Source organism: Lissotriton helveticus, chromosome 4_1 (genome assembly GCF_964261635.1).
Source record: "Lissotriton helveticus chromosome 4_1, aLisHel1.1, whole genome shotgun sequence".
NCBI classification, from domain to species: Eukaryota; Metazoa; Chordata; class Amphibia; order Caudata; family Salamandridae; genus Lissotriton; species Lissotriton helveticus.
This window is the reverse complement of record NC_136063.1, coordinates 362,415,096-362,430,634: the sequence shown is the minus strand read 5'-3', so window position 1 is coordinate 362,430,634 and position 15,539 is coordinate 362,415,096. Positions and strand designations below refer to the sequence as shown.

General features: G+C 42.1%; 1 protein-coding gene across 1 annotated transcript in view; it reads left to right on the top strand.

Moving 5' to 3' along the window:
- Positions 1 to 15,539, top strand: part of LOC144827999 (fibrocystin-L-like) — a 1,093,512-nt gene that overhangs the window by 750,572 nt on the left and 327,401 nt on the right. Inside the window, exons 47-48 of the mRNA XM_078686146.1 lie at positions 1,764 to 1,893; positions 11,938 to 12,179. Coding sequence (XP_078542272.1) covers positions 1,764 to 1,893; positions 11,938 to 12,179 — 372 coding nt within the window. The remainder of the gene's footprint in view (positions 1 to 1,763; positions 1,894 to 11,937; positions 12,180 to 15,539) is intronic.

Below are 15,539 nucleotides of genomic sequence, written 5' to 3'. Positions count from 1 at the left end.
TCCAGCTCAATCTCTCAGGGCAGATCAATTAGCTGACATCAGCTTGTTATTTTCTTCTAAAAATACTTCAGAACATCCTACCTTTTCTACCTGAGGATCTGAGAAAAATGGTTGTGGTGTCTCTTATCATTTCCTGCCTCGACTATTGTAACACGTCATACTTAGGTGTTGAGAAATGTCAGCGGATGAAACTTCAGTCCCTACAGAATGCGGCGGCACGCACCCTGCTAAATATCCCAAAATATAGTTCCTTCTCAGACACAATCAGAGATCTGCATTGGCTTCCAGTCAAGCAGAGAATCCAGTTTAAGGAGCTGTGCCTGGTTCATAAAGCCATTTACAAGGGGGGGTTGGGGGAGGGCACGACTACCATAAACTATTCCAGCGGCGTTCCTCCAGCAGGGCATTAAGACCTGCCAACAAAGCCCTGGTCCATGTCCTCAGAGTTAAGAGAGCCAGATGGAGAGGCCGATGTCTATCTTTCTTGGCATTTAAACTTTGGAATGAACTTCCACTCAATATTAGGTTGTTATTGTCTAGATTGCAGTTTGAGTGTTAGATCAAAACCTGGCTTTTCCCTACCTTACTGTGATCTAGTCCCTCCTGTACCACTGTCCTGCTTTCCACAGCACCAAGAAGCCCCAGAATTTGTGTGCTCTATAAGACTTTACTTACTTACTTACTTACTTGCTTACAAGTGGGTGCAGGGCCAGCGGTTGTGAGTTTCCTCACATTTCACAGCAGTAGGTGCAGTCCTTTTTCTGTCTTCCACAGCTTCAGAGGTGTTCTTAATGGTGCTTCGGGAGCCATACGTATGCGAGTACCATCCTGTGGGTTGAGGAAACTCCTGGTCACTCCCTACCAATGAGGCAGAAGATCTCCCTAGTGGTCACTCAAAACCTGTACTGGGGCAACTCCTCTCCTACTGGAATTGCTGAATTGCTGGCTAGTAGGACAATGAAGGGGGAGTCCGGGTTTGAATTACATTTGCTTGTTGCAGAGGAGGCCTTCTTTGAAGATAATTACGTTCCTGAGCACAACCCAGATGTCCATCCTGTCAAGGAGAAAAACATCCCAAAGCCCTTTGTCCTCTGTCGGACAAGCCATCACCATAGGGGAGCCATCAACACTCAGATGACACTGAACACTGGCAGAAAGTTACATTTGGCACAGGAAAGGAAACAGCAATTTTTTTAAGTAGCATTTGAAAAATAGTAATCTAAAATGCTGTCCTATACAATAGGGACATAGAGGTAGGTTAAATATGCCAATCAGGATTGTAGCCAATTCCGACATATTTTAGGAGTCAGAGCACATGTTTTACTGGGGCCTGGTTAGTAGTACACCAGTGTGCAGTCTAAAACCAAGAGCATGAGTCAGGAAAAACTGGGGGTGACCATACAAAAATAGGCATGTACAAGTGCTACATGTATTACATGTAATCATAAAACCTTTCTTAATTCCTGAAAGATTGATATCAATGAAAGGGTACAAATAAAGGCATGTTGGCAATGTTGCTTAGATGATTTTGCTATTAATCCATAACAGTGACATGTGTTTCTGTCTTAGCCTTATCTTTTCAAAATTTACAAATACTTCACTTGCATAGTCACAGTTCTTACTATATTTGAGCTAGACAATTCACTCACACTTATCTCACATTGCTGTAAATGGCCACTTACTAGAACATTCAGTTGGAGTTTAAACAATTGAAAATATTTCTGAATAAGTTAAAAGCAACTAACAAATATTTTTTACCACAGGCTTGCCGGTCCCTGTGACTTGGACTCGATTGGCTCAGACTGCTGAAGCAGGGTCATCTACTTTGATTTTACAAGATGCTGTAACATGGAAGGTTGGAGATGAAATTGTTATTGCATCTACTGGAAACAGGTATTTTACTTACAATTAGTAGACCATAGGTTTTTCCTCTGTTAGATCTGGGGGTGTCTAGTTGGCAGAAGTAGGTACCACTGTCCAAATAGGGACCCTTGCTTCTAGTCAGTGTAAGGAGGATACACTCTTTTTTACCACAGGCTTGCTGGTCCCAGGCTTGCCAGTCCCTGTGACTTGGACTCGATTGGCTCAAACTGCTGAAGCAGGGTCATCTACTCTGATTTTACAAGATGCTGTAACATGGAAGGTTGGAGATGAAATTGTTATTGCATCTACTGGAAACAGGTATTTTACTTAAAATGAGTAGACCATAGGTTTTTCCCTCTGTTAGATCTGGGGGTCTCTAGTTGGCAGAGGTAGGTACCACTGTCCAAATAGGGACCCTTGCTTCTAGTCAGGGTAAGGAGGACACACTCTTTAGATAACCCCTGCTCACCCCCTTGGTAGCTTGGCACGAGCAGTCGGGCTTATCAAAGGCAATGTGTAAAGTATTTGAACCAACACTCACAGTAACACCACAAATGGACTCCACAACAGTTTAGAAAAATTAAAGTATTTAATCTAAACTAGACAAGACCAAAACGAAAAAAAAAGACCAAAACGACAAAAAAACCAAAATGCACAGTCCAAGAATATGGTTTCAAAAGAGTTCTTAAGGTTGCGTTAAAATAATCCACAGTTGCGTCACGTTTTAGCCAACAGTACCTTTAGATGCAACAAAGTTCCAAGTGAAAAGCTGTAGAGATGAAAAGCAATGCGTCACTCCTGAGACCCTGGGGAGGCGATGCGACAACCCCACTCGATGTAGCGGGCGTGTTGCGGTGACTCTGGACTGTACGGGGATGGATGCGATACTTTGCGTGGATTCCGGTGCACAGGATTTTGTGGTAGTGGCTCGCAAAAGGGACGATGCGATGAATCTTTGGGGCGGCGAAGACCTCCGGTGCGGCGATGATGCGCGGCTCAGCGGCAATCTTCTACTCTCGCGGCCCCTCGATGTGATGGCTCTGCGACGACTCTCGCAGCGACGTGATGTGGTCCGCAAGCAAGCTGTGCGACGATCTCACCCAGTGATGACAGGCTCTGCGACGATACTCACAGCGATGCTAATCTTCCCTCACCGTTCTAGTGCATCCCGCAAACGAAGGATGAGATGGCTCTGGCAGCGGCAACAGGGGCTGCGACGATCTTGGCCTTCGTAGAATCGGGAATTTCCACGCACTGACAGGGATGCGCTCCTCAAACGAACGATGCAATAAACTTTGCAGAAAGTTCCTTAAAGCCTGGTTTCCAGCTTCCCAACACAGGTACAACTTCCAGAGGCACCACACATGGGCCAAGCACTCTAGGAAGGACAGAACTCTTTCAGAAGAGTTCAGGGAAGCTGGGGGTGAAGTCCTTTTGTTCCTGGGACTTTTTAGCAGGAAGCCAGCTCTTCTCAGGCCCTTGGAGATTCCTTCAAGCAAGGGGACACAGCACAAAGCAATGTCATTCCCTTCTCCTTGGCAGCAAAGCAACAGCAGGTCAGTCCAGCAGAGCAACAGCAGGACAGTCTTCCTTCTTCAGTTTCAGCTTTCTCCTTCGCAGAGGTTCCTTCTTGATTCCAGGATGATCTCATTTTCTGTAGTCAAGGGTCCTGTACTTATACCCCTAAAAGGCATCGTTCCCTTTGTGCAGTAGGGCTCTGAGCCCGGTCTGAACCAGTTCTGGGTGTTCCTTGAGCACTTTGTTTTCCTGGCCTCTCCTTTCCTTTCAGAGAGAGGGGCAGGATCGTCAGCCGCCCAGCAGGAGGTGGAGCCAGCATTGTGGAAGGCAGGCACAGCCCTATTCAGGCCCAGGTGCTACCCCCTCCCACCACTCTAGATGCAGATGGAGCTATTCAGCCCAGGGATGGCCCACTCAACCTCTGGGAGCCACCCAGCCCCTCTCACTCACAAACCAGACAGTCAATTCAGAAACAGGCCAAGGCACCCAGAAAGGTCAGACAGGAGAACAGCAACTTTCTAAAAGTGCTGTTCTCAAACACAGGATTTAAAAACATCCTTTCCTAAAAGATGTGTTTTTAAATTCTGAGTTCAGGGGTACCAGACTTTTATGTCCTATATTGGTCCTATAGGAAGATATGCTGGTAGCCACTGTAGCCAGCATTCCCCATGATATCCTATGGGGGAAGATAGCCCTACAATAGTGAAAAACGAAAATGGCTGTAATTCACTACCAGAGCATGTCACCTGCACTAGTACATGCTCTACCTTTCACATACACCGCACCCTGCCCAAGGGGGTACCTTGGGTCTTCCATAGGGGTGACCAATGTGTACAGAAAGGGACTGGTTAGGCCTGGTCAGTGGGGACACTGACCAGGAGGACATGGCAGTTCACAAACTGCACACAGGCACTGCGGTGGCAGGCCTGAGACACCATTTTAGGGCAACTCATGTGGGTGGCACAATCAGTGCTGCAGGCCCACTAGTAGCATTTGTTATCACCAGCCCTGGCACACTCAGTGCACTTTACTAGGGACTTCTTGGTGACACAATTTACACAGGGAGCACTTGTACTTTGACACTGATCAGCAGTGGCAAAGTGCCCAAAGCATCTATACCAGCAAAAACAAAATCCAGCACAGCATAAAAAATTCAGGAGGTAGAGGCAAAAAGACAGGGGAAACAACGCCTAAGATTCCAGGTCTAAGATCCTCCAAAAAGGAGTTGTGGGAATATCACCTTTCTTGTCTTTCTGTCAGAAACAGAGTATTATTTTTGAGGAAGTGTGTGTTTTATGCATATGAGTAAGTGATTGGTTTCTCTGTGATTTAATGTTAACTTTTTTTGTACCGTTTCTGTTTTTATGTATCACCAAATGCAACTCAGAAGGTTACACAACTGGAGTCTCCTTAAATTCCATGCCTACTGCTTTCACTTACATGGCATAAAGGCACTTTAGAGGTTCATAGCTCACTCATGGGCTAACTATAACTACCTACTGGCGACCGCCAGTAAGATATATATATATATATATATATATATATATATACATATATATATATATATATTCACGCTCCAAGGTTGTCCACCATGTGAGTAGCACGCGAGCAGCAGCTTTATTTATGTGTAGGTGAGGACGGGGATCCGCTTGTAGACGCCGCTCCGTAATGGATCTGCCCGACGCGTTTCGAAGCTCCATCTGCTTCTCTTCAGGGGCTTTAACGGAAGCGGTGTGGAGTCCATACAGGACTTGATTGTGTGCTTTCCGTACTACACTTCCCAGAAGTCTCACTGGAGCCTCCCATCGACGGGCGAGTTATATAATTGGTGAAGTGTAGCGGGTGCGCACACCGCTTCCGTTAAAGCCCCTGAAGAGAAGCAGATGGAGCTTCGAAACGCGTCGGGCAGATCCATTACGGAGCGGCGTCTACAAGCGGATCCCCGTCCTCACCTACACATAAATAAAGCTGCTGCTCGCGTGCTACTCACATGGTGGACAACCTTGGAACGTGAATATATATATATATATATATATATATATATATATATATATATTCACTGAAAAGACCATAGGTTATAGACCATATATAGTTAGGAATTAGCATTTACAAAACCTTATTTTACTCACACAAAACCATTGAAATTCGCATATATAGTTAGTTGCACTAACTATATATCGCGCACCCGCAATCCACTGCTGATCATGTCACATATTACATCATTCATGACATGGTCAGTGACATCACTGATGACATCTCAAATGACATCACTGATGACATCACTGAGGACATCTCAAATGACATCACTGATGACATCACTGATAACGTCACTGATGACATCACTGATGACATCTCAAATGACATCACTGATGACATCACTGATGACATCTCAAATGACATCACTGATGACATCACTGATGACATCACTGATGACATCTCATTTGACATTACTGATCACATCACTGATGACATCATTCATGTGATAATACGATGAACCTCTTCAGACTCTAATATAACCTTAGATACACTCAGTGTAAACAGACACTCACAGACTGTCACTCATCCATGGAGTTACTCACACACCTAGTCAGTCATGCAAAGAATCAATCACACCTCCATTTCCTCAACTATACAGTTATACACACCTTACTTATTCAAACATATACTAACACATATTTACTCTCTTATACAATCCCTGATACAAGTTCACAATGATCCATACAGCCACTCACACATTCACTGGCTCTTATGCACAGTTATTTATATATGTCAACTCTCACATGTACTGTGTTTTACATATGTACTTACTTTGACATGTAGCACTGAGATATCCATTCTCTCACCAATACACTCATGCACACAGTCAACCGCCCATACAGCTGTTTCCACATGCACTTTTGAACCCATACATCTAGTGAATCAACTGCTCACACATCTATGCACAGAGTCATACACCTCCCAGCCACCCACACACACACTCAGTCTCCCATACAAATACTTGGGCAACCAATCAATAACCCATATAGTTAGTCATATAGCTACTGATCAACACATGCAGCAGTTTAAAGAACAACAGACATAATGATGCACAAATTAAGACAGTTTAGTCACTAACCCATGCACTCAGTGAGACACATTTAATCACTCACTCATACAGTCAGTTATGCACCTACTAAATCCTTCCTCCAGACACTTATACATCCACTCATTCTTCAATATGTAAGACATATTTTAACTTTAAAGAAACATACGGTCACTGGATGTTGTCATCAGTGATGTCATCAGTGATGTCATTTGAGATGTCATCAGTGATGTCATCAGTGATGTCACTGACCATGTCATGAATGATGTAATATGTGACATGATCAGCAGTGGATTGCGGGTGCGCGATATATAGTTAGTGCAACTAACTATATATGCAAATTTCAATGGTTTTGTGTGAGTAAAATAAGGTTTTGTAAATGCTAATTCCTAACTTTATATGGTCTATAACCTATGGTTTTTTCAGTGAATTTTCAAGGTTTTGTAAATGCTAATTCCTAACTATATATGGTCTATAACCTATGGTTTTTTCAGTGAATTTCAATGTTTTTTTAATAGCAAATATCAAAAGCTGTAAAATGTATTCTTCTTTTAAAGGAAAAATATATTTATATGTATTTAATATAATTTTTTTATGTATATAAATTTTTTGAGGGAACGAATTTATCAACTATCATGCTGAAGAAGAGTGTGGGGGAAAAAAAACAAAGAGGAGGACTAAGAGGAAAGAACAATCAGTTCAAAAATACAATTGCTTTAAAGCATGAAGTGCTTTTCCACACATTTACATTTAAATAACCCATATTAGAACTTACAAAATATCTACAGAGGAGACGGTGTACATTGAATTTTAGACTCTTCATTGGTACCTACATGTTGGTACTTACATCACCCACACAACACAACAACCGGGACGCTGTCACAGATATATATATTTTTTTGAACGTTAATTTCTCAAAATCCACTGGAGCACATATCTTGAGACCTAGCAAAGGCACATCGGGCAAACAGTCTCTACAATTTTGCCAAGTTTCATAGAAATCCATTCAGCCGTTCGAGCTAAAAGTGAGTCCAACCGCCCTATGGAAAACTCAATGTTAAAAACACGTTTTGGGACCCCCCTTTTTTCTTGGCCCCCGCTTGACGAAACCCCCCCAAACTTTCAGGGGACGCTCAGAAACAAAATGTGCCATTTTCCTGAAAATTTCAGCCAATTCCGTCCATCAACGCCAAAGTTATTCAACATAGAATTTTCAGAAATCCCTATTCAAAAAAATCCTAACTATATATGCCTACTGGCGACTGCCAGTAGGTAATATATATATATATATATATATATATATATATATATATATATATATATATATATATATATATATATATATATATATATATATATATATATATATATATCATTTCTATGGCAAAATGAAACCCCTCATTCTGTTCCTTTTCAAAGTAAATGTATTAAGTGTTACCACTTTATTCCAATCAAGATGACTTCAGGTGTGCCATACTTTTGTCATGAGTAAGACTGTTAGCGTTCTAGTTGTTCTTTAGAACACTCTGGGACATTCTGTCATTGGGCTATAGTTGGGCTACATCTGGCTGATTTTTGGGCTACATTTGGTTTTTTTTGTCGCTGGTGGCCATCTTTGGGCTACATTGGGCTACATTGGGCTACATTGGGCTACATTGGGCTACATTTGGGCTCTAACATATATGTTATGTTATGTTATGTTAATAACTTTTATTGGGTGCACAGCTGCCCCAGCAAAGGGGCGTCCTGGCGCCTGATCAAATGCCACAACACAACAAGTCGAAGCTGAAAAGACAGGGGATCAGTTAGCAGTGACAAACAGATGAGTTTTTATGGCGCGCCTGAAGAGAGTTAGGCAGTTAAGGGCACGAATATGGACAGGAAGAGAGTTCCACAGTCCTGCCGCCAGAACACAAAAGGAACGACCTCCCATCCTAGTCAGTCTGAACCTGGTTTTAATCGCCAGATGAAGAAATTCCGACCTAAGAGCCCGCGCAGGAACATAGGGGGAGACAAGACCCGCAAGAGCTGGGGGAGAGGAGAGTTTCAAGATCTTAAATGTAAGACAGAGAGCCTTAAATTTAATTCTCTGTCTAACCGGCAGCCAGTGAAGAGAGGTCAAGACTGCAGAGACAGAACAACGTCTCGGAAGGCCAACAATGGCCCGCACCGCAGCATTCTGCACCCTTTGCAGCCTAGTAGCCTCCGCCTGATTCACTCCAAGCAGCAGTGCACTCCCGTAGTCCAGCCGAGAAAGAATAGAGGCTCGGACCACCAGCTGCCGAGTGGGGGGGTCGAAGAATTTGAGGACAGGTCTCATTCCTCGCAGAATACCATAGCAGGTAGCTGCAATCTTCTTCGTGTGGCTGGTAAAAGAGAGAGTAGGATCCAGCCAAACCCCCAAGTTCTTAACTTCGGCAGCTGGGATGGGAGTCACCCCCAATTCTGGAGGCCACCATTGATCTCCCCAAAGTTCCTCCTGCTTCCCTAGAATCAGGACCTCGGTCTTTTTGGCATTTAACTGTAAACAGTTAATGCGCATCCAGTTAGCCACGGCTATAAGTCCTGCACGGAATCTGGGAGCAGTCACCTCAGGGTCCCCACTGAGTGTCACCGCCAGCTGCGTGTCGTCGGCATACGATGTCATGGTTAGGCCACTCTGTCTAACGACTGCAGCCAGCGGTTTCACATATAAGTTGAACAAAGTGGGGCTCAACGCAGAGCCCTGAGGGACTCCCAGTCCCAATGGATGGAAAGAGGACTGACCAGGTGGAATAGCCACTTTAAAAGACCGGTCCGAAAGGAAGGAGCGTAACCATTGGAGAGCCGTCCCCTCAATTCCCACTTCCACCAACCGCCGCATCAGAATGTCATGAGACACCGTGTCAAACGCGGCGCTCAGATCTAACAAGAGGAGCGCCGCTGTCTGCCCCGCATCCAGCACCGAACGCAGATGCTCAGTCATAAAGAGCAGGGCAGTTTCGGTGCTGTGTTGTGCCCGAAACCCATTCTGGCTCTCGTCTAGAATATTATTGCGAGAGAGGTGGGCAGACAAGATGGAATTCACGTTCATATTCATTCATTCATTCATTCATATATATAGACCAATGTAGCCCAATATATATTTTTCAAAGTTAATTTTCGTAAAAACCACTGGAGCATATATCTTGAGACATAGCAAAGGCACATCGGGCTACCAGTCCCTACAATTTTGCCAAGTTTTGTGGAAATCCATTCAGCCGTTCGAGCTAAAAGTGAATCCAACCGCCCTATGGAAAACTCAATGTTAAAAACACGTTTTGGGACCCCCCTTTTTTCTCGGCCCCCGCTTGACGAAACCCCCCCAAATTTTCAGGAGACGCTCAGAAACAAAATGTGCAATTTACCTGAAAATTTCAGCCAATTCCGTTCATCAACGCTAAAGTTATTCAACATAGAATTTTCAGAAATCCCTATTCAAAAAAATCCTAACTATATATACCTACTGGCGACTGCCAGTAGGTAATATATATATATATATATATATATATATATATATATAATATATATATATATATATATATATATATATATATATATACATATATATATATATATATATATATATAGAGAGAGAGAGAGAGAGAGAGAGAGAGATAGAGAGAGAGAGAGAGAGAGAGAGAGAGAGAGAGAGAGAGAGAGAGAGAGAGAGAAAGAGAGAGAGAGAGAGAGAGATACCATAGTAACCAAACGACCAACCTGATGCTATAAATGCGCACTTAAGTGCAATAAATCCACTGGGCCTCTAAACCGACATGCCCTACCAAATACTAGGGACTTACATGTAGGCTGTCAGCACCAATGATAATTATGCCTAATTACCATATATCTTTTAACAGAAAACTGGCAGGGGCCTGGTTAGAAGGGCCCAGGGCACAATCAGTATCTGTAACCGCGAGTATCAGTCAAAAATGGGAGCAAACAAATTGGGGGACACTGCAAAAAGCCATGTTTTCTCACAACAAATATACAAATATTTATTATTTCAACAATGTGTGATATATTTAATTCGGAAAATAACCAATAATAACTTACCTACTCATGGATGAACAAAAACTAATTTAAGTTTTCCAAGCCATATTTTAAAGGAAAGTTGCATCAACATTATTTATTTGTAGGTATATATAGTGCATCCTAGAACTCATAGTGTCAGAGAGCTTGACAATCGTTCCAAGGAAAGTTACAACATGAAAGTAATAGAGGACATTTAAAATAGTTAGTGTACTGCAAATGTACAACCTATTAAAGGTCACACTTTACAACTTATATACAAAGCAAGGAGTATAAATGTGATTAAGTTGGAAATTCACAAATAACGGGTAAAGGTTCATAGATTTAAATATTGATAATAATAATAACAATAGGTTTCAAGGCTTCTTTTGAAACCTAATTTAACTTTGTGATGCAAATTTGAGGAGAGAAGTCATTGCATATTTAAAGAATGGATGAGAATTGAAGAGTATTTGGCATCTGGTCAGGCCAGGTTCTGTGTATGTATTCAGAGAGTAGGAAGGTAAATACATACACAGACCCCGGACAAGAACAGCTGCCAGTATGAGGCTTCTTAAATCAGTAGAATCAGAATACACTTTTTTATCCAAAAGTTACTTTTATTCGCTTTGGGCATTCTGCTAAGCTCAAATCCTTCCTTTAGGAAGCAAGTAGAACAGTGGGTAGAGTAAAATGCACAACAACACTCCAACCATTAAAAACATATGCTATGTACAGACATAAATATTCTAGGAAATAGGAGTTCAATAACATTGAAAGCATTGAAAACTAAAATGGAGTACACAAGTCTTATGGTAAAATGGCTATTTCTATGATAAACACTAGGTTGATACTTGGGTGATAAAAGTGGGATGTATGCAAAAATGCAATGTAATAAGGATGATGGTGGCTCTAATTTATCTTGGAAGGAAGGATATATTCGAATTATAATTTGAGGATGAAGATGGGAAGCAATCCAGGAAGTGGGAAAGTCAAAGATTGGTAGGAGGGACGGGGGACAAGTGGGGAGAAAGAGGAGGTTTCGAGAATCCCGGTCTTCTGTGGGGAGATTGGATGGAACGCTGTCTGTTTGGTTCATCTGGCAGCATGTTTATTTTATCATCTTAGTGAGAAAAAGAGCAAAATATTTTGAATGTCTGCTCTCATATGATTGGTTCCTATTTGTAATGGCACAGTGAGCCAAAAAACTATAGATTGGAATGTGGGCCAGATTGATTATGAGAATAATTCAAGCATTCCTTGTATCACCTCTTTGATTTTCCCTGTTAATGGGGTCTATACATATTATAGGACCACAAATACAACCAAGAATATTAACTTTTTTAAGAGTAGTGAGAATTAATTCAGTTCAATTACAACTACTGGTGGGTTGAAATTAAATCCGCACATTTTATGTTTATGGATATATCTTTGTTTTATTTCAGGCTAAGTCAACGTCAGAATGAAAAGAGAGTAATAACACAGGTGTCAGAAGATGGCAGAATCCTGACCATCAGCAACTCTCTTACCTACAAACATTTGGGTATATCAGTTACTCTGTCTAATGGAAAAGTGTTTGAAGCAAGAGCAGAAGTTGGTCTCCTCACCAGAAATATTCTCATTCGCGGCAGCGACAATATAGAGTGGCACGATAACATTACAGCCTGTCCTGAAGGATTTGATCCAGGTACATTGGGATTACTTTTTCAGATTTTGTTTAGAAAGTATCAACTTATGTGAAAATAGAAAATCACAATAGATTCCCAAAGTACTCACATTAACATCTGTATTACAGTGAGGTTTGGCTTGTGTCTTTCTATTAATTGAGGAAAACAGTAAATAGGGTAATGCTAGGTGAAGTTCTGGATGATAATCTTCTCTCCACGGTGACTAAGTAAACACAAACATTTCTCAACAGGACACATTCACCAACATCTAAAATGGGGAGGTCAGCAAAATGCCAAGGCAGTACACGTAGCAAAACGCCATGGTGCCAATGCAGGGTTCCTTCACCTTGAATTCTTTAGAAAGTGTATGCGTTAATCTATATTTTATATGGCTGCAGTTTTTGCTTTTCCCATGTTGTGAAGGGGGTATACTTACACATGAATTATGTCATTTTCGTGTCATGATAGCCCAAAATGAAGGTAGAAAACATATCTATGCCACATTCTGGAAGGGATGAATACTTAAACTGCAATCACCATAACCCAAGGTCCAAAGTTTTATTATTGCTTGTTGTGAAGCCTCACCTAGGACATGAGTGTTGATGCTCCTACATATGAGAAATTCTTTTGACAGTTTGCGAGCTTTGCTTTTCTCTTAAAACACATGTAGTTCCACTATCTATTGGTTTTTATTACCAGGCTGCCCATCTTCAGTATAACTCTTAAATGTTTTTAGCGCAACAGGAAGCCTATATATATCTTGGAGCACATACATCTGTTATATACTTTCTAGAAAGTATATGTAGCAAATATGTATGCGCCTTTTTCCTTTTTTATAACAAGAAGCAGGTGCCCCTTTAATCTCAGCTCTAGTATTTTTTTCAGTTGCTCCTGGTGTTGTCAAATGAGGCAAAGACAGTTTGCAATGAGCACAGTGTGTATTTACATTGGTGATCTGCAAAAACATAGGGTGTGCCTGAAGCTCTAAAAATATTTTTTTTAAGTCAAGTAGCATCTCCCCAATGCATAAGCAATAAGGGGATCAGGAATACACTACAACTCGAGTCTACGTTACAGCACTGAGTGTGATCTAAACAGTTGCCATGCTTCCCTTGGGAGGAAGTAATTTGGCAACTCTAACCATACTGGTGCTGAAGGCGTCAACTAAGGCTGACATTTCCAGTAGTGAGTGGCATTTGTATTGAGACAAAAGAGCACATCTATTGGATCTGTAGTTTGAATTACAAATGTAATATTGTAGGCTGATAAACTACACTGTTTGTGACGCACCATTGGTGTAACAAATGCGTCACTTTGTAAACCCCTGCGCCACATTATACCTGCGCCAGGTATAATGTATGCAGGGGGGCATTCCGACGCAAGAAAGGGTAGTAGAAGTGATGCAGTGAAATATATGAGATTTCACTGCACCACTTCTAGGACTCAAATGCGCCAATATCTTACGCTGCCTCATGGCAGGCGTAAGACTGACGCAGGCACATTGAACATGGGACTTGCCCATGTGTAATGACCCATTGTTGATGTTGTCCAGCAATGCATAATTTTGGCACCTACAGATAAGTCAGAAATACTGAAGAATCTGTATCTCCTTGCCCCATGATGCGTCATACTGTAAATATGACGCATCGTTGGTGTCGCAAGGAGGGCGCAATGAAAAGTGACGCATCGCTGTTTTCACGCAGCGATCCGTCACTTTTCATAAATGAGGCCCTACATATCTAAAAGGCAGTGTATGTGAGAGTTACAGTATATACATGACAGTACATGAGAGTCAGTGATTGTGAGAGTGGCTGTATGGATGAATGAGTACTTATATCAGTGATTGTATAAAAGAGTAAGTATGCGTTAGTATCTGTATAAATAAGTGAAGTGGTGTGTGTATAACTGTATAGGTGAGTAAATGGAAGTGTGATTGATTCTTTGCATGGCTGACTAGGTGTGTGAGTAACTCTGGTTGAGTGGTGGTGTGTGAATGTCTGTATAGGTGTATGAGTGCATATGATAGTGTTGTATTGATGAGTAACTGCATGTATGATTGACTGTATGAGTGAATGAGGGAATGTGTGTGTAGACCTAGGAATCAGTGAGTGCATATGTAGTAACTGGTATTGGTGTGTCTATGGTTTCGAAAATGGTAGTCTCTATTTTAGAGTGGGTGTATCAAAGTTTATTAGGGTGTGAGGCGGTGCATCAGAGTTTCACATGCATGATGTCTTCAGTGATGTCATCAGTGATGTTATTTGAGATGTCATCAGTGATGTCATCAGTGATGTCAGTGACCATGTCATGAATGATGTAATATGTGACCTCATCAGCAGTGCATTGTAGGGGCACGAGTTATAGTTAGCTGAATTAACTATCACAGCGGAATTTCTCAGGTTTTATACGAGTGAAATGTCCAACTAACTACAATGTCCTTGAAACCTATGGTTTTTTCAGTGAATCTCTAAGGTTTTTTAAATGCTAATTTCTAACTATAACATAGCAGTCGTGTTTGCAGAGTGGTGGAGATAGGTGAGCGTGGCCTCCAAACACCTTTGAGCAAACCCACTGTTTTCTCTCAGGCCAGGGTTGCAAAGGCAGTGTTAGGGTTCACAAGGAGCAAGCAAGGTGCGGCAGCTGTAACCCCTTGGTGGCCCCTGAATGACCTCCATGGGCTCTGCATGTCTGTGCTTGCTAATTTACCAGTATAAAGCTGGTTTACAACTGAACCCCACGATAAAATTAAACAAAATGACGAAAGTAAAAGCTAAAAAGTTATCCTCCCCTTTCAGAGCAGCAGGTCATTTGTGGCTTTGTCACACGGAAGGCAACAATGTTTTTATAAACTCAAAGCTGTGGGCTTGATAGAGGGCAGGGACACCAGGAAATATGTTCAATGAGGCCTAATTCCTGCGAGGCCTTTCATTGAGAAAGTACTCCGACTATTGGAGGAGTCCAAACCCATAAGCAGGGGGCGTCTGTTCCTTAGGCCAGGCCCCTGTTAAGCTCCTTCTGGCCTGTAGGAGGCCCCATCCTTCCAACTACAAGGCTGAAAATGAGACCGATACTGGGAGGGGTCGGGTGGTAGAAAGGAGGGGGCTGATCTGTGTAGTAGACAGGAGGGAAGGGATCTACAGACCACATATGCAGTACTTAATTTGAGCTGGTGGTTTCCGGTGTTCGACACTGGTACTTAATTATGAACACCAGCACTTGTGACAGTTTGGCACAAGATGGCGATGTCTGGCTAATTTAGAGATGACCACAATAACAGTTAATTAATTCAATATACATAAAAATTACTATTTCCTGCTGCCCAAACCATTGGTATAGCTTCGGGGGACCTGAAATAGAACAAATTGTCAAGCCTGCAGGAG